Source organism: Thunnus thynnus, chromosome 2, assembly GCF_963924715.1.
Source record: "Thunnus thynnus chromosome 2, fThuThy2.1, whole genome shotgun sequence".
NCBI lineage: Eukaryota > Metazoa > Chordata > Actinopteri > Scombriformes > Scombridae > Thunnus > Thunnus thynnus.
The window spans coordinates 25,466,805-25,492,285 of NC_089518.1; the positions used below are offsets into that span (position 1 = coordinate 25,466,805).

Below are 25,481 nucleotides of genomic sequence, written 5' to 3' on the forward strand. Positions count from 1 at the left end.
CTGGCGTTGCCGCCGTAATAGTCGTTAGGGTTAGGGTTGCTCCGGGCTGGAGCTGGGTTGATGGGCTGCACAGAGATCTGGGATCTAGGCTCGGCTGTGGTGTAGAAAGCCTGCGTCCGGGGGTCGTACTCTGTCCTTAGCTGCACGGTGGACTGCATGGTGATCTGGGTTTGCTGGGCAAAGCCATGGCTGCTGTAGGAAGGAGGGGGGCTGCTGTAGCTTGGGGGAGGTGTGCGATATGAGGGAGGTGGGGTGCGGTAGGATGGGGGAGGGCTGTAGCGACTCCCGTCCGCCCCATCCAGGTACGCCTGAGGCTCAATCTGAATCACACGATTGGCACATGGGCTGGAGAGAGAGAGACAGTGGATAATGTCAGACCATGAAATTAGATAGAGTAAAGCCAGGCTCAGACTACAGGAGTTTTAAAAATTGAAACTGATTTTCAAATCAGGCTGCATCACACACATAAGGAGAAACTTCACCGATCTTCTTCTCTTCAATCTCAAATAAACACTACAAGATTTGGAAATAAAGGCGCATCACACACTACATGATATTATAAAGATTATCGTGCCAGAGGGAGCAGTGCACCACTTCATGTGATCTCATGTGATCTAATGGGAAAGCAGATGTAAACAAAATGCTTTGTGGTAAGAAAAAACAAAGGCAGAAGGCTAAATGAGTCTGGATGAAAAAATGGTTGGGGAGATGCAGTCAACACAAGTTGTCTGTTCTTCAGCGAGAGCTGGAGGTGAGATTTCAACTGTCAGTTTTAATATCTGTCAACAGCAGTATGCTAGCTAATGTTAGCCTCAAGGGCTAGGATGTTTACCGTTGCTTGGCAACACAGTCAGCTCTCTCTCATTGGCTATTGTGGTTCTACTTGGAAAGTAGCGACGTTATCATCCAGATTTTAACTCCTAATTGGATCTGTAAACCCCTCACATCACCATATGATCTGGGCCGAACATCGGTACCGACCAAGGTCCCAGATCAGATTTCTCCTCTGATTGTCAGGAGGGGTGAATCAGATAAATCGGCCAAAAACTCCTGTAGTCTGAGCCAACTTAAGAGGTTAAATTTTAACACATATATCATCAGATTTTGTGAATGGTAAGCATTCGTTTTTCTCACTTCTCTCAAACTTTTCTAGTTTTCTAGGTTTTCTATAAAAGTCTCTGCAGAAAGATGCATTAATTATAAAGATTAATTGCATTGAATGTTGCAAAAAATCTTGTATTGGTCCTGTGTGAATCTTCACACACACATTCACAATCTGCCAACAGCAAGAATTATAGAGCTGAGACCCAACAAGGGAATTCAATAGTGTGTGTGCACATCTGTATGGCTGCTGTGCCAACAAGCATGCCCAGACTGGCAGGCAGACTGGCGAAGTTTAATAAAGGCTATGACAGACATACAGCCAGTCAAACAACCAGGCAGCCAGACAGAAACAGACATCTTAAGCAGTAATTAGGTTTTGATTGAGTGATATTAAAGTGAAGATATATCTAGAGATAAAGACAGAGATAACTGTTTGTTAAACTTATTCATTGTCAGAGAAGAGGTCAGAGGAACACATGAAAGGAAGAATTAATGAACAGAAACAGGAAAGCAATAACCTTCATCAGAAAAGAAAGAGCTTGTGTGTATTGTCTCTGTGTGTTCACACCTGTAGAAGCAGCAGAAAATGTCGAAACGTCTGTCTTCTCGTCGGTAGAGGTCCATGCTGAGGATGGCGGGGAAGATGAGCAGCACCATAGCAAAGTTAAACACCACCACCACTGCAGCCTGCCAGAAACACAGACAGATTTATGTTATTATATGTAAAAAGTTACTTTTATCAAAAGGAGGATTGGTTTTTCAACCCATGTTTGATGATTTGTAGACAGCTGAAAAGTGATTTAGGAGACAGAGTGGATGGCATACAGTATAGAAAGGTCTAAAGCGACTTGTGCATAAATGGTTTTAAAAGGTGGAGATCATAAAATCAAAATAGAATTTTGTCCCAGACAAAATCTGAAATCGTGGGGAGAAATTAATTAATAATAAATAATAATATTTATTAATAAATTAATTGCACAAGATCCAATTTGCAAAGAGATCGTGAAGATGTTCTATGGCGTCAAAGAATTATAGTCTCATAACACAAACACTGGGAAGTAGAGCTGCAATGATTAGTTGATTAATCAATTAGTTGTCAATTATTAAATTAATCGCCAACTATTTTGATAATCATTAATCATTTTGAGTCATTTTTTAAAAAAAATGTCCAAATTCTCTGATTTCAGCTTTTCAGATGTGAATATTTTCTGGTTTCTTTAGTGCTCTATGACAGTAAATTCAATATCTTTGAGTTGTGGACAAAACAAGACATTTGAGGATGTCATCTTGGGCTTTGGGGAAACAGTGATAGACATTTTTCGCCATTTTCTGAGATTTTATGGACCAAACAACTAATGGAGAAAATGATCAACAGATCAATCAATAATGAAAAAAATCGTTAGTTGCAGCCCTACTGGGAAGTCTTAAATATACCTTAAAATAACACAATCCGAATAAGCTGGCGTCAGGGAAAAATTGCCTTTCAACACATGCTCAGTTCCTTTCAAGACTAAAACACTGAGTGTGCAGAGAAAAGCGAGGTGTGTGCGTAAGTCTGTGTGTGTCTGTGTGTAATAGAAGCCAGTACAGTGTTGTGGTTAAGTATTTGAAGGTGGTGCACTGGAGCAGAGGATGGGGGTTGGGGTTAGGTTGGGGCCCTGCCCAGAGTACAATCTGGATCTTGCGTAGTTGCCAGACCACTACACACAGACACACACACACACACATACTCACACACAGACACTCACACATACACACAATCTCGTGTGTGTGCCAGACCACCCAAGGAGCTGGAGGCCCGCGGGGCCTGAGGTGATGAGCAGGCGCTGCGGCTGTACAGACAACACACACCCCTTACACACTAACACCAAAAAATGCACACAGACACACACACACACACACACACACACACACACACACACACACATATCTACTGCCAGTTTAGAAAACTCTACAGCCTCTTACTTAATCCACACCTTGACACCAACCAGACACACACACACATCCTCGCCCTCCCTCATTCCTCAGCTCACTACTCAGTCAACAACAGAGAGAAATAATGTGAGAGACAAAAAGTGACAGAGTAGAAGAACAATTCATTCTCAATTGGCCCACTAACGTCCAGACAGATTCAGTATGACTCCACACACACACACACACACATATATTCCGACCGCTAGCTGACCCCAGAGTGGGAAGATTTATCATCACATCTGTCTTCCACGCATGAATGTGTGTGTTCCTGTGTGTGTTTTCGTGTTGTTATCTGGACAAGATTCCTGTTTTTTTTTTTTTTGTTCATACTGATGGAAGGAAGCGAACGAAAGAGTGATATAAAGGAGAGGAAGACAGAGATGAATCCACGGAGGAGTCAATGACAGGAAGTGCTTAATGCTGATAAAGAGACGCGCATATACACACATCTCAGCATTGATACAAGGTTGGGGGATAGTACCAGTGGTTGCGTTTCAGGCATGTGTTTGTGTATTCCATAATAAAAGATGGGTATCAGCGTGATTGTCTAACTCAGTGCGAGTCTACCCTCCACCACTCGCAAAACCACAAGTGTAAAGAATGCATACTATGTGCATGTGTGTGTGTTATGCATGTGTGAGTGCCTGTCTGTGTGTGTGTGTGTGCATGAAATGAGGCTGCATGGATTAGACCCATGGGGTAAATGGATCATGTTTGACAGACTCGCTGTACTAAAGCCATCTATCCACACATGCTAATATTGTACTCACTGTGGCGACATCTTGCCTCACTCCGTGTGTGTGTGTGTGTATGTGTGTGTGTGTGTGTGTGAGGGAGAGTTAGAGAGAGGGATTGCTATTTGCTCAACTACATTAAACATGATGCAGTGTATACAGTACTTACAGCACTATCTACCTGTAGCTGCATATATACGTATTAATCATACTTTCCATTCTAACTGTGTATTGAAGTTATCTGTTTGGGTGCTTTTGGTGCGTATGTTGCTTTGACTGATAAATTTTATCTTGTAGCTGCTGGTAGCTGATACACATTGCAAGCTTTCAATGTTTTCCCAAGAAGAGCCACCCGGAAAAGAAAGCCTCTGAAAACAGAACTACACGATTACTCATATTTAAAATCATAACTTTTGCTTCAAACTGCAACACTATCTCGCTCAAGAGCACCTAAGCGGTAATTAAGGTGGGGCAAATGCTGCCCACTTCTTCTTAAAGTATGCTGCGCCCAACCAAGTGCACCTCCTTTACACCTACACCTAATTTATCCCTAAGCTGTATCAACAAATGACAAGACAGTGTTACACCACATGATTAACTGTACATTAGACAAAGAGGCAGTAAAGAAATCTAATGTGTGGGAAAAAAGCATAGCGTGGTTTAAGAGGAAGGTTAGGAGGATCAAGTAAACCTTGTTGGTGATGGTGAGGAAGACGGAATACATTTACCCAATGGCAGTTATTTACAGTATCTTACATTTTCTCTTTCCAATATGTATAACTGTGTTTGAATGAGCGTTTGTATGAATTAACCATTCAGTGATTGTTGAAGGCAGTTTGCTATAGTGACAGACGGCTCTTTCTGTCCCAGTTTTCACTGTTCTGATGACGTCTATAATTACTGACAGATGTTAGAAAAGTCAGAGCTCCCCACTGGATCCCCCCACCTTTACAGACGCACACACACACACAAGCACACACACACACACACACATGCACAGAAACCGCTAGACCATTGCTTTTCAAACCTCCCACACAGATACTACAACTCTCCGCACTCACACACACACAGACGAGGACGAGGATACGCAAGTGCATACACACACTCACACACACACACACAAGCACACATACACGCATGCAGAGGGATTCAGTTACATGGACCTCAGCCACAATCTGGACAGACACCGGGCCCACCACTAAACAGCCTCAAAGAGGGAGGGAGAGGGCTGGATGAATTTAACAAAACACACACTCCTCCCCGTACACACACACACTTTCAGTTTGATGAATGAAATCAATAAAACAACGGTCTGGACAAAATCTGGAGCCAATGAGGACTGGAACAGGACTGTTAGTGAGAGAAAGAGAGAGGCCCCACATGACTGAACTCTTTTTCACAAACACACACACACACACACTCACTACTGGGCATACCTGTAGAGAAAAGGCTCTGAGCGCTGGGATGGGGATGAGGGCTGCCATGAAGAATGCTGTGACGTTACTGATGGAGGTGAGAGCCACACTGGCCCCTGTCCTCTTCAGACACTCGCCTGTACGGTCCTGAGAGAGACAACACAGAGAGAGAGAGAGGCAGATGAAAGGGAAAGCAATGAAACTCAACTCTTTTGATCAGATTGTAGCCAAAGGCAAATGTGTAATGCTTGAGATTATGTACAATTATCATAATACTGATATGACTGACAGTGATTGCAACAATTCTTGAAGCCCTGAAGTGCTCTTGGATAATCCATCTGGGCCTGTCAACCTCTGTTTGAAGAACGGAGGGAAAAAAATTGAAAGAAAGAAAGAACATAATGACCTGCTGCCTTTCAAAACAAATCGGTTGTGGAGTAAAATCATGGCTGCTGAACAACTCTTTTTCTGCTATTTCGTCTAGTAAAATACACACAAACAGAAAAATGATAAGCATACACACAGCCCTGGAGCGTTTGGCAGCAATTGTGTGAAGATTTGAGGACGTGCAGGACCACACAGGGAGTGTCTGCAGGCGTGTGCATGTTTATATGCGTGTGTGTATGTGCGTGTGTGTGTGTGTGCGTGCGTGTGTGCGTGCATGTGTGTGCGTATGTGTGTGTTTGTGTGTGCCAGACAGGAGAGATCAGGTTCAGCTCTGTTTAGTTTTCATCTCAGCCACACAAAGGAAGCTGGGGGATGAGGGAGGCATTGAGACAAGGGTTAGAAGGGGAGGGAAGCAGGGAAAACAAAAACAAGCAAATACATGCCTGTGTTTTCCCCCTCTGGAGATGAAAAGTTATCCCGCTCCACAAAACCCACACACACATTCATACACTAGGGTTGCAGAAATATACACAGGCAAAATAAAGTAAACTTCAAAATCTATCAGATTTTTTTCTCCTTTTTGTTTTGTTTATTTCTGTATGCGCCTCAGTCTGCTTGTGTGGAAAATGTTCTCGCTAGAGACTACTGTCAAGGGGACAATTCACAATCTACACTTGCAAGCTCTGTTTTATTGAATCAAATGACATAATACACGTTTTACGTTCATTTCAGGACCACTCATGAGCATGTATTTATTCCAGCGACTCCAGTAAAGCAGCATATTCTGAAAATCAGGTTGTTTTGGTAAAATTATACATGTCTCTTGAGAATAAAACACCGCAAAATCCTTGAAGACAATGTAAAATATGAATGAGAACGGTTCCTTATTCTGCTTTGAAACAGGAAAACATTTAACATGGAGCATTGCTTAGATAAGCCGACTGAGTGTGTGGCACATGAGTTGTTTGATGCTACATCACAGGCACAGACAGGCTTTAACACATTCCTCTATTGAGGAGATAACGCAGCAGAGGGGTACGAGCAGGGTGAATAGGAGCGGGTGAGAGTTTGGATGTTTGCCTCACCTCAAACGGGATCCTCTTGTTCTGTCCAGTCTCACTGAAGGCATGAGCGAGGAGGAAGACATCATCCACTCCGACACCCAGAGCCAAGAATGGTAACACCTGCATGCACACACACTTCATGAGCCACAAGAAGAGATACAGCGACTATAACTGATTTTTGATCTTCCATTTTAGTAGATTAGGAGTGGTAGGAGTATGTAAAGTGTGGTGTGTATTTTTTGGAAATCAAGTGCAAAATCTTGATTTGTCATATTAATGTAGAGAGTAGTTTAAAATATAATGTGAAAGCGCACAGCACAGCTGATACGCAATAAGGACACCTGTAAGAAGTATCTCACTGTATCTCACCCTTTAGATGATAACAACATATACAACTCTGCCAATTTTAGGCTATTTTATTTAAGCATGTTCTTGTATAGATTCTTGTGTATAGACAACTTTTTAAAACTAAGGTGTCGAAATAAATGTTCAAACACTTGCTTGCATGTGTGTGAGTTACCTGCGTAGTGGCGGCATTGAAGGAGATTCCCAGGAGAGAGCAGAGGCCTAGGCCAGCTGCTACAGACAGTGTAACCAGCAGGACACCCGCCAACCCCACAGCCCCCTGAGACTTGGCACAGTCCCACCGCAGCATGGTGAGACATGCATATGCCAGCTGGGGACAAACAGCAAACAAGTAATTCATTAATTACTCAACCAATAACCAATAACCCCCCTCCTCTCCTGTTTTCATTTATTATTCCATCCTGCGTTTGCTTTCTTCAATGTTAACCTAATCTTACAACATATTGTACATGAAGGTCTGGTTCTGTTCTCACCATCAGCAGGTAACCACTGGCCACACGGATGACACTGATGTCAGAGAAAGACTTGAGAATATCTTCCAGAGTGGTGGTGGTGAAAGACAAGACCTTCTGAGACGAATTAGCTGCCACACTCTGCAGCACCGCCTGGAAAAAGAGACGGGGAGAGAGAAAAAACAATGTTAAAAATGACTCTAGAAGAGGGAAAAATCAGGTAATGAGATAAAAGCAGCAGTCTTGTTCGGGTTTCTTGCGACTGAAGGCCAAATCTGACTGACAATTAAGAGATTGCTCATTAAAAACACAAACCACAAAAATGTATATATCAAAAGAAGGTAATCTCAAAAGAAGCTCGGTGAATGTTCACGTTCAGGTTTAATGACTGCTAAGCCATAACTTTCCATTTTAAATGGTCAGATATTGTGCTCATTTATAATGAGCTCTCCTGCCTCTCTAAGAGGCTTGTTTTTTTAAATAAATTGGTCTCTGCAGAATGAAGGTAATACACCAGTGCAAATTTGCACTGATTTTCCACAGAAAACTAAACCTTACAAACTCCCTAATGTTGGTTAGTTGATCCAGTAAAATATACAATAAACCTTTCTCATCATAAATCCTTATTTTATTTATGGTCCATAATCCTCCATGAAATGCATATTCCTGAAGCAAAGAGGTACATTTCACTGATTTAAATACAAGTTGCACCTCAGATGACAGCCAAACTGTGCTTCCAGTCTGTTATCCAGCCTGTTTGATAAATAACATGTATGTCTCTAGGTACAGAATCTCCCTGAAAAATTGCAGTGCTGAATAATGAACTCTGCCTCTGTTGTAGGAGGTATTTAGGAGAATCTGCAGACAGTACCATGACCCATCCTCTCCTTCTCTCACTATCTCAGGGCAGACAGATGGCTTCAACATTGAACTGCAGTTACTGCTCAGTGGGGAGCAATGCTGGCTGACACACATTAGGAAACACACACTAGATCACACACACACTTGCACCCACGTGTGAACTCGCACATGTGTCAGCCGCATACCGACATCATGCATGCGCATACTATTCTTGCAGACACGCCTAATTGTGCATACTGTAATACACACATGTACGCACACACACACAATTATGGCGTTACTTGGTATCTCTTGCAGCTTTTATGATTGCCATTGATAAAACAAAAACATTGTACACAAATGAATGATCACACCTCTTTTCTATCACTGAACTATGGGCCCCAAGATGAATGGTGCACACACACCCACTTGTACACACACACACACACACACACACACACACACACACACACACACACACACACACACACACAAGGTCACACCATGTCGAACAGAGGTTGGGGGCCCCAAAACAAAGACCAGATGATGTCACACATGAGCCACCAATGGGGCCACAGCTGGGAAAGCGATTGTGTGTGAACTTTTGAGTGTGTTTGCATGTGTGTTTGTACGTGAGTTAGAGAGAGAGAGAGAGGGAGAGGGAGAGAGAGAGAGAGAGAGAGAGAGAGAGAGAGAGAGAGAGAGAGAGAGAGAGAGAGAGAGAGAGAGAGAGAGAGAGAGAGAGAGAGAGAGAGAGAGAGATTCAGCACTCCCTTAATGTATTCCAGACATGCTCACCCTGTTGCTCTATTGCTCCTCTCTACTGAGCAGTGAGAGGAAAGCTTTAGCCCTTTACCACACACCAACTGTGGTTCTAGTATCTATCAGGGGCCCGGGCTTTGGATGGGGCCTTTCCATGTTCACCTGTATCCGGCTGGTGATTTACAATGTGGTTGTTGAGGATTTAGGGTAGATTTCTTTTACCTTTTCTCTTTCCTTGCTCTCTATTCTGGACTCTCTCTCTCTCTCTCTCTCTCTCTCTCTCTCTCTCTCTCTCTCTCATTTCTGAGTGCTTTGGCCCTTACCTCAGAGTATCTCCTCTGCCAGGCTTCCAATATAGCTGCAGCCTTTTCTTCATTCCAGTTGATGTGGGAAACCTCATCGTAGCCCCGAAAGTGCTCAAACATCTGCTTGGGAGTCATCAGCTGGAACATGGTCTGTAAGGCCTGGGCACTGGAAGGAGGAAAGGAGGGAGGAAGGGTGGCAAGAGTAAGAGGGAGAAAAAAGGGGGGATGGAAAGGATGAAAGAAGAACAAAAAGAAGGGGGGTCAATGAGGTGCAAGCCTTCACTGACAACATCAAGTTTATGTGGGAAGATCCACAAGACAATGAGGTTGCTTTTTGGATTGTCCAAATAACATCAAAGGGAGTTGAAACTTGGATTGTGAAATGCACATGTCACAACAATCAGTACTTTTGTTTGATTCCCACCACCCACTAGCATAAAAAAAGCTTTGGGCTATTAGAACTGTTCACAGACCAGGAGTGCAAGAACTAATAAGTATCTTGGGCAATCGCTGAACACTTGTGGCTATCCAGATTGCAGGAGCAGAAGACCAACAGGGAGACAAGAGACACAGAGGAGATGGAGTAATCCCAGAAACCCATCAACCCAAAAGGCCCCCTCCAAAAAAACCCCTAAAACTGCCTCATTTGTAACTCAGGAGGTCCCAGAACAGAGAGGGTGCTAATTCAACTAGTAAGGGAAGAGAAAAAAACCCTGGAAGGATTCAAAACCACAGCACCTGGAGCACACTGGATAACAGTCATCATAAACAATGGTGTGTCAAGCACACCTGCTCCATAAGCAGGATATTGTTAAAACTGATATGACTAAAGAGCCAAGAATACAGGTGCCTACAGCCATAAGACTTATTTCAGCACAAACATCTCCATGTTAAGCTGCAGTTTGTGTAAGAATAACTGCTGCAAATAATGGTTGCTTTCATTTTCAACCTGTTGATTATTTTTATGATTAAGTGATTAACTGTTTAGTTTACAAAATGTAAGAAAATAAAAGTTAAAAGGTCAAAAATCACAAATTTCCAGAGCGTCTTTGAATTGCTCGTTTCGTCAAACCAACTGTCCATATTCCCAAATTATTCAATTTGAAATTGTATAAAACACAAAAATCAGCAAATCATTACATTCAAGGATCTGAAACCAGTCTTTTTGTTCTTGGAATTTTTGCTTGATAAGTGACTTAATTTTTTTTTTTTCACCTACTCCCTCCCTCTCCATCGTCTTCATCATCCTCTCCTTCAAATTCAAAGCTCATCCTCCTGTTGGCCCTCCAGCTGGTCATGCACTTAGCATGTACATGTCATTATTGCTAATGTTCCTAGCAATGATTTGGAATGACAATGGAATGATTTGAAACAGCAGTGGAAGCCATTTGTAGAGTTATTCGGCACTAGACCCCGTTGTGACCTTGTTTTCCACCCAGTATGCCCCTTATGGATGATGGCAGCACTGAACCGACGTGCCACAGGAATACAGGCCCTTATTTCATCTTGTCTTTATTACAAATTACAAAGAAAGTATAATCACATAATGGATTAATATTTCAGAAAATTTATTGACCAAATCTGATAGTAGTAAAGGAAGTGCCAGATCTTATAAAATAGATATCTGGTCCCACACTGCGAGGTTCCAGATCATGTTCTGACAAATTAAGGCATGCACTCCCGCACTCCAACATAAAAAGCCATGGTCCAGTGTCAATCCAGTGTAATGAGGAATACACAATCCTGGTGTAAATATTAGGAAGGTTATTAAGCAATACAACTAATTAGTCATTAATAAATTACTTTGCAAGTCAAGTCAGTCTATGTATTTTAATATCATCAACTTTTATGAACCAAAGGAGTGGACATTAGCTAGTCATTCTGTTTATGAATGTGATGTCTGTAATATGGTGATAATCATGGTAATGGTGGCAGTTAGTAAACAAGATGTAGAAACTGAGTGCCAGCACTAACAGCCCAATGGACATCGCAGCTAAACCACACACATACACACACACACACACACACACACTTACATAGGCAGGCAAGCACGCACAGACACCCTAATGACCCAACCTTGCCAGGAAAAAACACAACCACAAAACAAACAACGCACCCCACTGTACTCTGTGAGCAGTATGTGTGTGAATGTGTGTGTGTGGCGGGTTGCCTTTGTGTGTACATGCATGTGCACCCACCATCCAAACTGCAATTTAACATTAAAATAACTGGTCCATTAGCAAAATGTTGGCTAATTTGAGTTGCCTTTCCCTGTTAAAGGAATCTACTTATTGCTTAATAAAATGTGCATGCTTTTAATTCTTGTGTATATTTTATATTTATATAAAAATCATGCACAATACTTTAACTGACTGTGCGTAGTGTGTTTTGTAATGAAGGGCATACAGCTTACTGCACACAAATCAGTGTATAGGTCTTAAAGTATACCACATAATCTATAAACTTTGTCTTGGTGCTTGCGCTGGAATTAAATCCATGTACCTCAAATCGCTGTATATTTGGACAAACTAGCCAGGCAATAGATCACTCTGTGCACGTGTGTGTGTGAGTGTGTGTGTGTGTGTGTGTGTGTGTGTATGAATGGGTAGTGTCCAAGCAGAGCAGCCAGAGCTGAGCAGGAACAGCTGGAGCTCTAAGATTTCACTGGAATCTGCTAATGACTGCAAGATTTACAGCACACAGCGCACACGCATGCATGCACGCACCGTTTCGGAGAGTATAAAAGAACAAAAAACACACACACTCTTTCCAGAATAAGTGCTGCAGTGATCACAGCAGTGTTTATGAGGGTGTGTATGCGTAAGTGTGGGTATGTTACCTGAGCAGGGGTCCGCTGCCGTTCTTGGTGGTCCCTCCTACGATCAGTTCCTCCTGCCAGTGCATGTACTTCCTGGACAGACCATGGCAGCCGCCAGTCAGGGCCCGCGCCACGTTGAATGGCTGGTGCAATAAAAGCAACAGGCGAGAAAATAGCTGTCAGCAGCTAGGCTCAATCTTAAGACTTAATGTGTTACCAAAATATATAATTGTTGCATGTGTACACATAGAGCCAAACGCTTGAGTCTACCTTTGTTGAGTTCTTGTTGGGCGCAGTGAGGGGGCAGTCAGGGTCAGCAGGGTTCAGACAGGGTCTATCCATGTAGCCATGTCCAACATCTGCCTTTTCCAACATGTCCTCAAAGCTTTCAACGGGGAAATTTGCCCTTCGCAAGTCTTCAAGGAAATCCTTAGGGTCAAAGTTGGTCCATTGCAAAGGGTCTTTACCTCTGTGAATGTAAAGAGTAATAGAGTATGTGAACAGGAGCGACTCTGATAATGTGCATCACAGTGCCATGTTCCTGTCCCTGGGCGCTTTTGGAAATTCTTATTTTTCACAAAACTTGGGTCATTTATGTACATTTGGCCATAATATCTATCATAGATACTTATATTGTTCTCATTATGTTCATTGCTGAGATCTGGAAATGTGGCAACATCGCTACAAAGTAGTCAGACAGGGTAAGAAACATGGACAATCAAGCATACAGGTCTTATAAATCCCTAGTTTAGCCAAACTTATTTGGGAAAGAAAATGAAGACAAACAGAAAAATTATTAACCCAAACTGTCTGTTGTAAAAATCCAACACAGCTCCACTTCCCATTCCAGTTTTGACCTATAGTACTGACTATACTGTGTTACCTGACATTTCAAGTGTGCTCCCTTTCAGTATTACCTCCAAATATAGTGGTCTAGATCAGTGGTTCCAAAGCTTTTTGGCTTGTGTCCCCTTAAAATAAAGCAATGTGTATGCCTGGGACCCCTCATCAGACGTTCAGATGTCTACTAGTTAAACAAAAGAGGGCTTTTTGAAACATTTTAATAACTTTAAGCAAAGGTTTGAGGAAAGCTTGAAGAAAAAAAAAATTGTATGTCAGAAATTTTTTGGCCGGACCACAACAGTGAGGCCAGCCCCAAAAAACACGTCTGTCCATGTCTGACTGACTGACTGACTGACTGAGTGAGTAGCTGAGTGATGGAGATACACCATTGGTCGGCTGGCTGAGTGTTGGAGTTTCCCCATTGGCCGTTGCTCTTTCAAAATGAATTGGCGCAAACAATTTGCTATTATGTCCTTGTTTACAACACTTCCACTCATTGACTGCAGCTCATTCCAAATTTATCACATGAATCACATCAAATATCTGGTTACCCACTGTAATAGTCCGGCATAGAGCAGAGTAGGAGAGACAACAGCTCTCCATGCACCGAGAAGCATGAGGGAGAGCACACAGTTAAATCACCCCAAATACTGCTGCGTTCACATGGATTCAGGCAGACGGTAGACAGCAAACCAGATATCTTTTTAGAGGATGAGAGCAGGACAGTAAATTTAGGCCAGCAGAGAACACTGCCAGCGGTAACAGTAGACGGCATTGCCATCAAAAGTTACAACATTTTAAGTTTTTGCCATCACAATATGCAACCGGATGTTACATAGCTCCCTCACACAAGGAGAAAGCATGGTTGATCTGGACAACAAGAAGCTGATAATTTTGGTGCAACAACACCCAGAATTATACAATCAGATCTTGAAATGCTACCAAGATATCGCACACTAACAACGGAATCAAATCAAAGATCTGGTTACGCACTGTAACAGTCCAGCATAGAGCCGAGTAGGAGAGAAAACAGTTCTCCATGCGCCAAGAAGCAGGAGAGAGAGCGCAAAATCACTCTGACAAAACACTCAATATAGAGTGAGTCTTAGAAAAACAAGACATCTGCAGATAGAAACAGATGAAAGAGCTGGGGGAGATAACAGATAATTAGAATGGTTATAATTAGAATTAACATAAGTTCTCCTTGAAATCAAACATTCCAAGAGTGGAAAGTATTGTTCTTGCAACTGCATTTATACCCTTTTTTTGACTCGAACGTAACTTAACCATGTCATGTGATATGCTACTTAAGTACACTTTCAACAACAAATATTAGTTGGACCACTACAGATGAATATTACATATCCAGGAATTCACATTATAGACACTTCCACTGACTATCCCTGTTACAAATATGCCACAGTTTTGCATATTGACCATAAACAGTCCAGCCATATACCATAAAATAAGGAAAAGGAGCAGAAAAAAAATCTGTCTTGCTAGGTGACAGAAAACAATAAATGGAGACCAATTCCCATCATGCAATAGCAGAGTGCTGAATTCCTGCTCCAACCAGTCCTTGTCCCTCTATGCTCTCTATGCCTTGCACATTCCAGTCTCTCTCTGAATCTCTCTCTCTCTGTCATTCAGACTACATTGTATGTGCTTAACCAGGCTTGCGTTATTATTCCCAGCCTCCCAACCAGAACATAGTAAAAACCTTATTTACCATCTGAGACCAAGAGCCAACACACACACACACACACACATCCACATACATAGATGACAACGACTCCAGCTCATACACTTTAACGCATTGACAAAACACATGTATGCACTGCTGGCGATGGCACACACATATGTGCACACATGTGCATGCGCACACACATGCAGAGGTAAGGGTCTGCTGAGTATTACTGTAGCAGCAGGCCATTAGCAACAGAAGGCCCAGACAATGGTGTGAGGCCCAGGGCTGGAGAGAAACTATCGCCAGTGATACGCATGCCAGCAACCACTACAATAGCGCCTTCAGAGGGGACGAGTTCAGGGCACACACACACTCACACACATGCACGCACACTCTTGTTCCTCTGTGGTGTCTGTTTGGATGGGTTGAGCATGTTTGGGCAGCCTCTACTAAAGGGGTAAAAAACAAGACTCAGAGATCCAGATCTCCTCCTCGCTCTCTGTCTTGAAAACAATCTGAACATACTGTTATTGTTAGCATACACTGATCCCATAACCAGCACTCATGAGCTCAGCGTTCTTACAGTCTTACTGTCCCCAAACATCATTTTAATCGGTTTGCCAACTGGCCTCACAACGAGGAAAGCCCTATGTGTGCCCAAAACAAAAAAAACTGCATTTGAATGATTGACTGCTTGAAAGAGATTGGTCAATCTAATGATACGCTGTCTTGGCATGTTGTGATTGTGCGGACACATAAAATGCAGATTCTGTCAAGTAAAAGGGAGTTTTCTGTACTTACGGGAGATAGACCATTCCAGACTGGAGCTTGGCTCCCTCCCAGAAACAGTCCAAAGGGGTGATGATGAGGCAGGGATGTAGCTTTTCTATGATCTAATTCAACAGACACATGCACACAGACAGGAGGATTGACGCAAATGGACATCAGGAAGTGAAAATAGTAACAGACAAAAAAGACTGTATTGGTGACGTTTTACTATGATCCAGGGAGTATAAGTCCATATAAAAACAACTTTACAATATCAAACTGAACCTTTTGCGTCTTACCTGATCCATAAAATGAGTTTCCGTGACTAGTTCTCCTGATTTGTAGCATAAGTGTTCTAATTTCCATTGTCTGGAAGGGAGAACAAAAGAGTTGCTGTTCAGTTTTCTTTCACACTCTGAGCCCCTCCAGCTAGACTAATGAAAGAATGATAATAAAAGGGACCAAATCTTTCATCACCCTGAGGTAACTCTAGAAAAAATAGCTGAATACAAATATACAGGTATATACAGCATGCATGGACATACTAGATGGGATGGACCAAATATTAGGTAGAACTGAATAAATACTGCAATATAATACCACAGCACAAGAAACTATTAACTCAACAAAAAAACAACAAAAAAACAGTGTCAGCAAATACTGAACATTATGTGCGTCACATACTGTTGCAGGATTTAATTATATTGTACAGAAACACAAAATAAGAGGCAAACACGAACAGATGCAAAGCAAGACCAGACTACAAGTAGACATTTAATACTCAGTTACCTGTTATAAAGGTAAACATGAACTCTGCTGGCTCGGATGGCTGACTCCAGATGCTGCAATAACGCCTCCACCGTTAAAACGTTGGCTCCGTCCTCCCGCGGCGTCTGGATCATCAGCTGAGGGTTAAACATTGCCTCCTCGCCTATCTTCTGACGCGTGTACTTCAGTTCCTGGTTAACACGCCCACCGACTGGAAATAGAAGAGCGAATGTGTTTAAACTTGCATAGTCAGACCTTTGATACAAACATACAAACAGGTGCGTATCATAAATGTTTTTGTACAGGCTCTCTGTCTCATCATTGTAGCAGATTTTCATTGAAAAAAACATTTTTTTTAAAAGGGTGTGAACTTAAACCCGGGAGTTTAAGTCCTCATGCACCCAAAAGTTGTGTTACTGGTGAACACACTCACCATCGCTGTTAACTGTAAACAATGTCCTCTTGCAACAAGCTGAGATCAGAAAATCTTTTGTAATAGATCAGTGATAAAAAACTGGGAGAACATGTCACTAAATCCCTCTGAGTGTTCAGAACAACACAAGAAATGGTTATATTACAGTGTTTGCCTTAAGAAACATTGAGGTTAAATAAATTCTTGTATCTTTTTGAAAAATAAAAACTGAAAACAGTGAACCCAAAATATATGGTATGCTCAAATGCCTTTCCAACACTGACAGAAGGTGAGACAGCCTGAACACAGCCAATCTGACCACTCACACACAAAAGCAGCATCATGTGCTACAACATCTGCGACTCAAGAAATGATCCTCTGTTCTTTCTGCAAAGCAAACCCAAAGACATGTCAGCCTAACCACAACATTATCAGACTTGTATCTTAAACAAAAACACTTTGCTTACAGTGAGATTGCACCACCACAACGCCAAACACCCTGACTCCTTTGATTCCAGAAGACTAACATCACTCCAACAAATCAGCATTTCACAAAAACAGCTCAATATTTCTACTCAAATTTGCTAACAAGTCAGCAGCGCCAGACCACGTGGAGTGCATATGTGTGAGTGTGTGACAGTATGTGTGTGTGTGTGTGTGTGTGTGTGTGTGTGTATGTATTTGATAAAGAGAGAGAGAGAGAGAGGCTCTCTTCCAGGCTTTGCTCCCAGTATCGTGGTGGGACTAAGCCCTGTGCGTGCGCTCTGAGCTCTCAGCTAGCCTGAGCTACAAAAGCAGCCTTTCAGGCCCTTTAGCTGCCCTGCTCCACCCCAGTACAGCCAAGGCAACTCTGGCAAAGTCTCCCTCACAAACAGACACTCACACACGAACAAATGCAGGCAATTGCAATCATGCAGACATGGGCACAGTCTCACATTTTCAGTCAAATGCAAGACTAAACAAACAAATTACAAAAAAAAGTGCCCCCAAGTTTTTTTTTTAAAGCTATATAAAAATGCATGTTTCAGGTTGCTTCAGTATGCTCAATTCAGCCAGTGATTTGTGTGCGTGCCTGCATGTGCATCCCTCAGGTCGGAGTATCTGCGTCTGATTTACAGGCAGAGGATTTGAGCCTTTCCATCATCAGTGACTGAATGCTTAGTGAAATCTTGGACAATTTATAGGCATCTTCTTTCACTTGCACACACACACGCACACACAACATGAAAAATGCCCAGTGAGAGAGTCAACTGTGTGAAAAATCTGTAACATTTTATTATGTCTTAATCCAATTTAACAATTCTGCTCGATTCGTGCAACAGCAGGCATAGATTGAATATTTTCGGCCCATTGTAATGGCATTAAAGTTGAACATAAGCATGCCTGTTCTGCTGGGCTGGACCACCCAGTCAGACCAATGGAACAGGGAGGGAGGGGGCCATGTCTTGGGGCATTAGGAAAACACACTTGATTTCTTTTTTTCTGGACCCAAACAGCATTCCCATCTGATCCTGTCTGAAGGCATGTTTATAATACTCATCATTAATAGCAGGCCTGGGCTAACTGGAGCGACATGCTTTCTACTGCTAGGCCAGCTACACATCTACATTACACCAGCCCTCCCTTTAAAGGAGCATGCATGGAACTGATTTAGACCCTACGCACACTGACAGTGCACTAACAAGTCGACTTGTCTGGTACACTCAACGCTCAAAGGCAATGCTACCCCAAGGCTTGGGTTTAAGAGCGCTGCCAAGAGGAAAAATGGGAAGGCAGGTATATAGAAAGCGACGCATCCATTTTCAGTATGTCTCTGTGTGTGCTAGGAGATGAAGAAAGGTCTGATTGAAAAAAGATGGGAGGGATGTGCTTACTGTAGAAAGAACTCGCTGTCTGTTCTGAACACATTCCAAGTTGTGGACTGCCACCCAAAGACCTTGAGTTTACAGCAAGCAGCAAGGAATGGGACAAGTCAAAGGAATGCGCTCTCTCTCTACAGGAAACAGCACATTACGGCCTCAGGCTTAGAGAATTCCACACTTCACGAGGTTACAGCGTTTTGGGGTCAACACTCACACAGCCTCGGGGTGAAATTAACACCCCAGCTGGACCAAAAAAATGTGTGAGTGAGTGTGTGTGTGTGTGTGTGTGTGTGTGTGTGTGTGTGCATTAGCGTATGTGCGAGCATGTGTGTGTGTGCGTGTACACACAGCTGTGTTTCTTCAGTGACACATATTCCCATATTCCTTCTCCTAAGAAAACTGGTTGACCCCAGCATGTGTTGATATCTTGAAGGTGTCCCGCTCCAGGCTCAGCTGCTGTGACCTAAAACAAAGTGTCACTGACTTTCAAATATTTCCCATACCAGCTGCATTTCTCACCCACTTCCTCTCTCTTCCTTATTCTATCCATCTTGAATCAATCTCTCCTCTTTCAACAAATTTACTTTCATTATCAATTGTTCTTCTGTCTACCTGTTGAGAAAATGTCTTTCTGATGCCTTAAAAGTGCCTAACTGCTCTGACCAACAGTCACAAAACCCAAAGGTATTCAATCTACAGATAAAACCATAAAAATTTGGGGAGCTATAACCACCACATCTTTGGGAATTTTAATTGATAAGTGACTTGAATTAATAAATTATCAAGACTTTGGTTTGACAAATCAATTACTTGACTAATCATCACAGCACAAGGGCTTCAACTACTGGTTATTTTCCACATGGATCTGACAAGTATTGTCTGGGTTAATCTAATAATCATTTTGGTCTATAAAATGCCTATCACAAGTTCAGAGAGCCCAAATTAGCTAATTCAAGTTGCTTGTTTTGACCAAAACCACTGATGTTTAGTTTATTGTTGTAGAAGACAAAAGAAACCAGCAAATAATGACATTTGAGAAGTTGGAATCCGTGAACTTATTTTGGCTTTTTTTGCTTTTGTCATCTTTTATCATTCACACACCTGTTAGGTGTGTATGTGTGTTACATGTGTGCATGTGTATGTGTGAGAGAGGAGAGGAGAGGAGAGAAGAGAAGAGAAGAGAAGAGAAGAGAAGAGAAGAGAAGAGAAGAGAAGAGAAGAGAAGAGAAGAGAAGAGAAGAGAAGAGAAGAGAAGAGAAGAGAAGAGAAGAGAAGAGAAGAGAAGAGAAGAGAAGAAGACCTATGTGTGTCACTGTATTGGAGCCCTCAGTGCGGGTATTCAGTGTGTTGCATAACATTAACCCCTGGTCCCCCCTATTCTCAAAGTGGGGCGGTGGGGACGAAGGGAGAGAAAGTGGGTTTCTAAGGAACTGACATCACCCCCCCCCCCCCTTCCTTTCAGTTCTGAGCTCCCCCTCCTCTTTATACTCTCATTTTCTCTCTCTTTGCTCTATTCAGCGCTGGTCTGTGATTGGCCAGATCATGATGGCAATCAGCCCAGCCCCTCTGTCAAATCCAGCCCACCCCCCTTTACCCCTCTCCAACTTTCTCTCTTTTCCATGCAACACACAACAGCGCAGCCCCACCCCCTGCACATCTCACACGCCTGACAACGGAAGCATCTCACACTTTCAAGGAAAACACACACCACCAGTGGCAAACAGCTTCAACAACTCTTGTGCATGGTGCTGATATTGAAACACACACCACACACACATGCAACTACACATGCAACTTGCTCGCTCATGCGTACAAACATTACACCTCCTACTCACATTAACAGGAATGACAGTGTATCTCTCCAATGGGCATTTGAATCATCTGAGCATACTTACATGATAAATCATGAAAATAATGTTTTCCACCTTCCTTTCAGCAGGTTTATAATCAGTGACTTTCGCAACCACTAATAGAGATTTGATATAATATCTGTATTTGTTGCAAGGTGCCAAAAGAAACATACGTGTGTGCATGTGTGAGTATGTGGGACCACATACATATATGTGTGCATATACTGTATGTATGTGCATGTGGATGAGCACATTTCTGTGTGTGTGTGTGTGTGTGTATGAGTGTGTGTGTGTGTGTGTGTGTGTGCGCAGAGAAAGGATTAGCTGGATTAGGCTGCCTCTCAGCAGGGACCCCCTGTGGTGAGGAGGAAGCCCCCCAAAACCAGGTCATCTCTCTGCCACCAAGTCTACAGCGACCTCCCATACCCTGAGCCCCCTATACCATCAGAGATATGAAGAAACACGTACAAGAGGATGTTATCTGAACACCACTTTAAGAAAGCTACTTGAAAAGCTACTTCAACAAAGTAAATATATACGAAAATACATGTGACTTTAATGCAGGTTTGTTTTGCCTGTGAAATATGTGTTTGTCTTCATTCAGCAAACCTTATGACACATTTTCAAGTTACTCAAGAGCTTCAGCAATGACAGAAGAATGTACAGAGGGTGTTATTATAGCCTACATCATGGCTGAATCATTCTCTATCTCTCTTTGTTTTTCTTTCTGTCATTTGACATTGCTTGGTCCCTGCCAGTGTCAGTCTGTTCAGGTATGTTTTCCCACAGTGAGTCCCCCACCTATCTTCAAGACCTCTTTTCTCCTCTTCAGTCTTCTCCTTTATGCTTCACTCCCTCTCAGCTGCTACCACCAATCACCTGGCAGAGCTTTGATCATTGAGAAGAACCCACCTGTTCTTCCTCCACTTGTTTGTGTCTACTTTCTACCATCTGTTGTCACTTTGTGTCTATCCCTCACCCCATCTTTGTTTCTTATATGTTTCTATATGTGTACCTCTCAAGTCTCTTAAATTGCATCCATGTTTCCCTCGCTTGCGTATTTTCATCGAGTCTTAGTCCCTCCCACCGAGGATGCATGGAGAGACACGAGGAAACCATGCGAGGAGAGAGGAAACGAAGAAATATGATTTTAGAGATATGAGACGTCCTTTCCTCTGAAGCGTTACGTGAAGCAACGTCCGTTTCTGATGACGGCGGCAGCTGATCACAGCTGGATCAGCTGTCAGTCGGCTTTAACAGCTGTAGTGGCTTATGATGGAGGTTGTGTCTGCACACATGTACCCTATCACTATCACTGTCAGAGCAGCAGTGTTTTCTCTCTGTAGCCTGTTACCTGTTCAACAAATATCTGCACATGAATAAAAACCTGCATTCTGTATTTATACTGTGTCCTGCTCAGAGGCACATGGACCATTGCTACTAGCAGAATGTGTTTATATTATTTATTAATTATTTGTGTCTGTATTTATTGGTATTCTGATTGTGATTGTGATTGACATTTCAGGGAACATTGAAATGATGTAACTCATATCAAACCCAACGCTTAGGAATTTTCAGCCTCACGTGTGACTGAATGGAAATGATGATAAATTATGTAAAATATAAATGTGTTTAAAAAGTGTTTCTTACTGACAGACACTCTCCCTTTCTTTAATTTTATCCATTATAAAAGTTAATGGGGAAAATAACAGATCATGAAAAGAAAAATCTTTCTAATAAATGAAGAAAGTTGTTTATGGTTCTTTTGTTGTTCAGACCGATGATTAACAGATGTTTAACTAGATGGTGAATTAGAAAACAAATAAAATATAAAACTTGGGAGTGATACGCTTGAGTTTAATCTGTTATCTGTCTCCACTCCGGTATGAAATTGCAGTGATGTTGTTATGAATCAGATCAGTCTGATCTGCTGCAGCATCCAATCAATAACCGCTTTCCAATAAGGGGCTGCGTCAGCCGGTAAAAGATTTCCGTTAAGGCTGCTCTCGTGTATCCTCACTCATGTCTCCTCAGATATCCCCCCTCATTCCTCAGAGCAGAAGTAAGAGCTTTGACACGGCCTTCAAGAGGCGGACCAGAATGACTTCCGGTTCGAGCGAGGAGCGAGGAATGAGGAAATATCAAATAAGAGACTTGAGATGTACCCCAGTGTTTCCCCTATAATTGTACAGGCCTGGTGGGCCACCAGGCCAACGAGAGGCCCCCAAAAAAATCTTTTCTTTAATGCCAAAAATAATGCCAAATATCCATTCATTCGGAAATCAATAATCATTTGCGTTTGTGAGCCTCTGTGCGGCACTGTCCTGAAACATGAGTCAACCTCCGTGTTGTTGCCTGGGAAACTCTTGACGCGATGTGAGTGCCTCATCTCTTTAGGGTTTTTTCGGTGCTTACCACCAGGCCTGAAAAAAATTCTAGGGGAAACACTGCACCTTATGTCAATCGTTGCAGTTCCTAATTCTCGCTTCCTCATTTTAATACAGCCACTCAGAATCTCAGTAAGTTTCACAACTCATTGTTGTGGAGATGACTTATAGCTATGATCTGAAGGATTTAATGACAGCTAGGGAACAAATTCAGTGTGTGTCAGAGTAATATATTTTAGAAGAAACAATCACCTCGAATTGTTCACAAAACTGATCTGATGGCTTGGTTTTACCATTTAACAACTTCTGCCTTGTCTAGGATCATGGTGACATCACCATCCTGGTGTTATAAGCTGAATTTCATCAGTAGACAAGCACAAGTGTGACTTTCCCATCCACATCCAATATTTATGTATTCTTTAATTACCATCATAAAAGCCTTGCATAACACTGCATCAACTGTTGTCCCATTTTACTTTTCCTTTCATTGTTTGTCAGTTACTTTTATCATCGTCATATCCACCAGCTTATTCTCCCCTTCAACGCAAGATTTTCAAACTGATTTTCCTGCCAAATAATAGTGAATATGTTTCACTACTGAATCCATGTTTGCTAAACTTCATGATTTGTTTTGTGATTTTCTAAATAGGAATTTTCTTTCCTTCTTTCTTTCCAGCAGTTTTTAACTGACTTTCAGAACGCTGGCTCGCACTCTTGCCATGCGGTAGCACCAGCAGTGGTACAAGCAGTAATAGTTGTACTAGCAGCATGCAGAGCAGTATACACAGCAGTAATAGTAGTTTTGAATGTGGGCTCTGCAATGCAGGTGTGCACACAGCCACAAATATGTGATGAAAGGCCTCACTGAGAGCTGAGACCCTATCTGACCCAGGGTGAGCCCCTCTCACTCTGTTGCTCTCTCCCCCTCTCACTCTCCCAATCTCCTTTCAATTTTTAGAGAGGAGGGGGCTGCCACACAGAGGAAGGGTAAAACAAGCAAGGTAGATAAAGAGAGAGTTTTAAGAAAGAAGAGGTGGGAAATTGAGGGAATGAGAGAGAGAAAAAAGGAGAGTAAAACTGAGAAATGTTAGGAAACAGAGAAGGGAAATGCTCTGACGTGCAGCTGTAGTGTCTCCTTATGCAGCCACACACCCCCGAGCACTCCGACCCCTGACACAAATGTGACACCCCAGCTGCCAACCCCTGCCCCCCCCCCCCCCCCCCCCCATCCTCCTCTCCTCTCCGAACCCCCACCCATACCACCAACCCTCACCCCCCAACTCCAGCATTACCATATGTATGGCTCCCCTCGCCCCTGATTATGCTAATCACCTGTCCGGCCCCTGCAGCCCCTAAAATGGGTGTATTTAGCAGTCGGCTGGCTCCCAATGCAGCTTCCCCTGGGCCCAAGGTGTACATTCACACACTCCTCAATGGGCAGATTCTTCCACGTTGCTGCCTTCATTCAGGTCCCACTCTCCCCTCCCAACCCCCCACCTCCACCCCGAAAACCCCCCCCAAAACTATTCAGTGCCAATGGATTCACAGAGCATTGGAAAGAGTAGTAGGGGAAGAAAACGCTGACAGAAAATCTGTGTTTGTAGAGTGTGCAGGGGTGCGCAGGCCTGTATGCAGTGGTTGGGGTACAATTACAAAAAAACCAAGATGTCCAGTAAGATTATGTGTTAATTGTTGTATGTGACCAACAGGACATGTGGGATTTGATTATACTGGGATTAAGGGTGATGTAAAAGCGCTATACAATCACCAGAGATAGTAACACTCTCTTGACAAGTAAAACAAGACATTAAAAAATAATGAACAATCCGAAAATCTTGTGAAAACTCTCCCATATCGCCTGTCAGTGCCTGTTGAATGCAAGCCAGGTGAGCCCTCTCCCACTGCTGCATTAACTGCCCTGTGATTGGCCTACAGCCCAGCCATAACAGACCGTGACACGAGCCTGAACAGCCAATCTCAACCAGCCATCTCTCTGTCATTTCCTGGAAAGATGGCCCATGATTCCAGGTATCCCAAAATCACACATTCCAAAGTGTGGAATAAAAGACACAGACAGAATCACACAGAGAGCATGAATGGAAGAAACAAAGACAAACAGAAGTTGTATCTCTTTTCGAAGTGTTTCAGTCTTGCCAGAAATTTTCTAGGGAATCCCTAACCTTTGCGATCATGATTTTGAGGGAAATTGCAGATTCACTTTGTCACTCTGAGCAACCCGTTTCACATAAGACACAGTCATTTGATCCATCATAATATAGAAATAGTGATAAAAAGACAAACTACAGATTGAGTAAACGTTTCTAAGATGTTTACACCTTGCCTAATCATAGGATGTGATGTGCACATAAGTACATTTCTGCACTTATTATGAGCAGCCCTGAACATGGCTTAACTGTCTACAATGCAAAACATCAAAACAACTGAAAATGTGACACTCATCAGCCCTTGCTACCAAAAACAAAACATCCTATCGTGTTGGGTCACAAGTGTTGCCCCTGTCCAAACGCACAGTGACTCATTCTGGAGCTCCAAGCATCTCAATCATCTGAGAGAGGAAACATTTTATATCTCTTTATCTTCATGCCTTGCGTGTGCATGTGTGGTACTGGTGTAATTGCTGTTGCTGCCAGATTCTATGACGTTGTGCCGTAGGAATTGCAAT

General features: G+C 42.6%; 1 protein-coding gene across 1 annotated transcript in view; it reads right to left on the bottom strand.

The window, feature by feature from the left end:
* The window catches only part of ptch1 (patched 1), a 54,835-nt gene that overhangs the window by 19,935 nt on the left and 9,419 nt on the right, over positions 1–25,481 (bottom strand). The window contains exons 3-14 of the mRNA XM_067612649.1: positions 16,309–16,498; positions 15,819–15,888; positions 15,553–15,644; positions 12,492–12,690; positions 12,243–12,364; positions 9,422–9,569; positions 7,518–7,649; positions 7,199–7,354; positions 6,700–6,798; positions 5,249–5,374; positions 1,673–1,791; positions 7–345 (exon numbers count right to left, since the gene is read on the bottom strand). Of these exons, the coding sequence (XP_067468750.1) occupies positions 7–345; positions 1,673–1,791; positions 5,249–5,374; positions 6,700–6,798; positions 7,199–7,354; positions 7,518–7,649; positions 9,422–9,569; positions 12,243–12,364; positions 12,492–12,690; positions 15,553–15,644; positions 15,819–15,888; positions 16,309–16,498 (1,792 nt within the window). The remainder of the gene's footprint in view (positions 1–6; positions 346–1,672; positions 1,792–5,248; positions 5,375–6,699; positions 6,799–7,198; positions 7,355–7,517; positions 7,650–9,421; positions 9,570–12,242; positions 12,365–12,491; positions 12,691–15,552; positions 15,645–15,818; positions 15,889–16,308; positions 16,499–25,481) is intronic.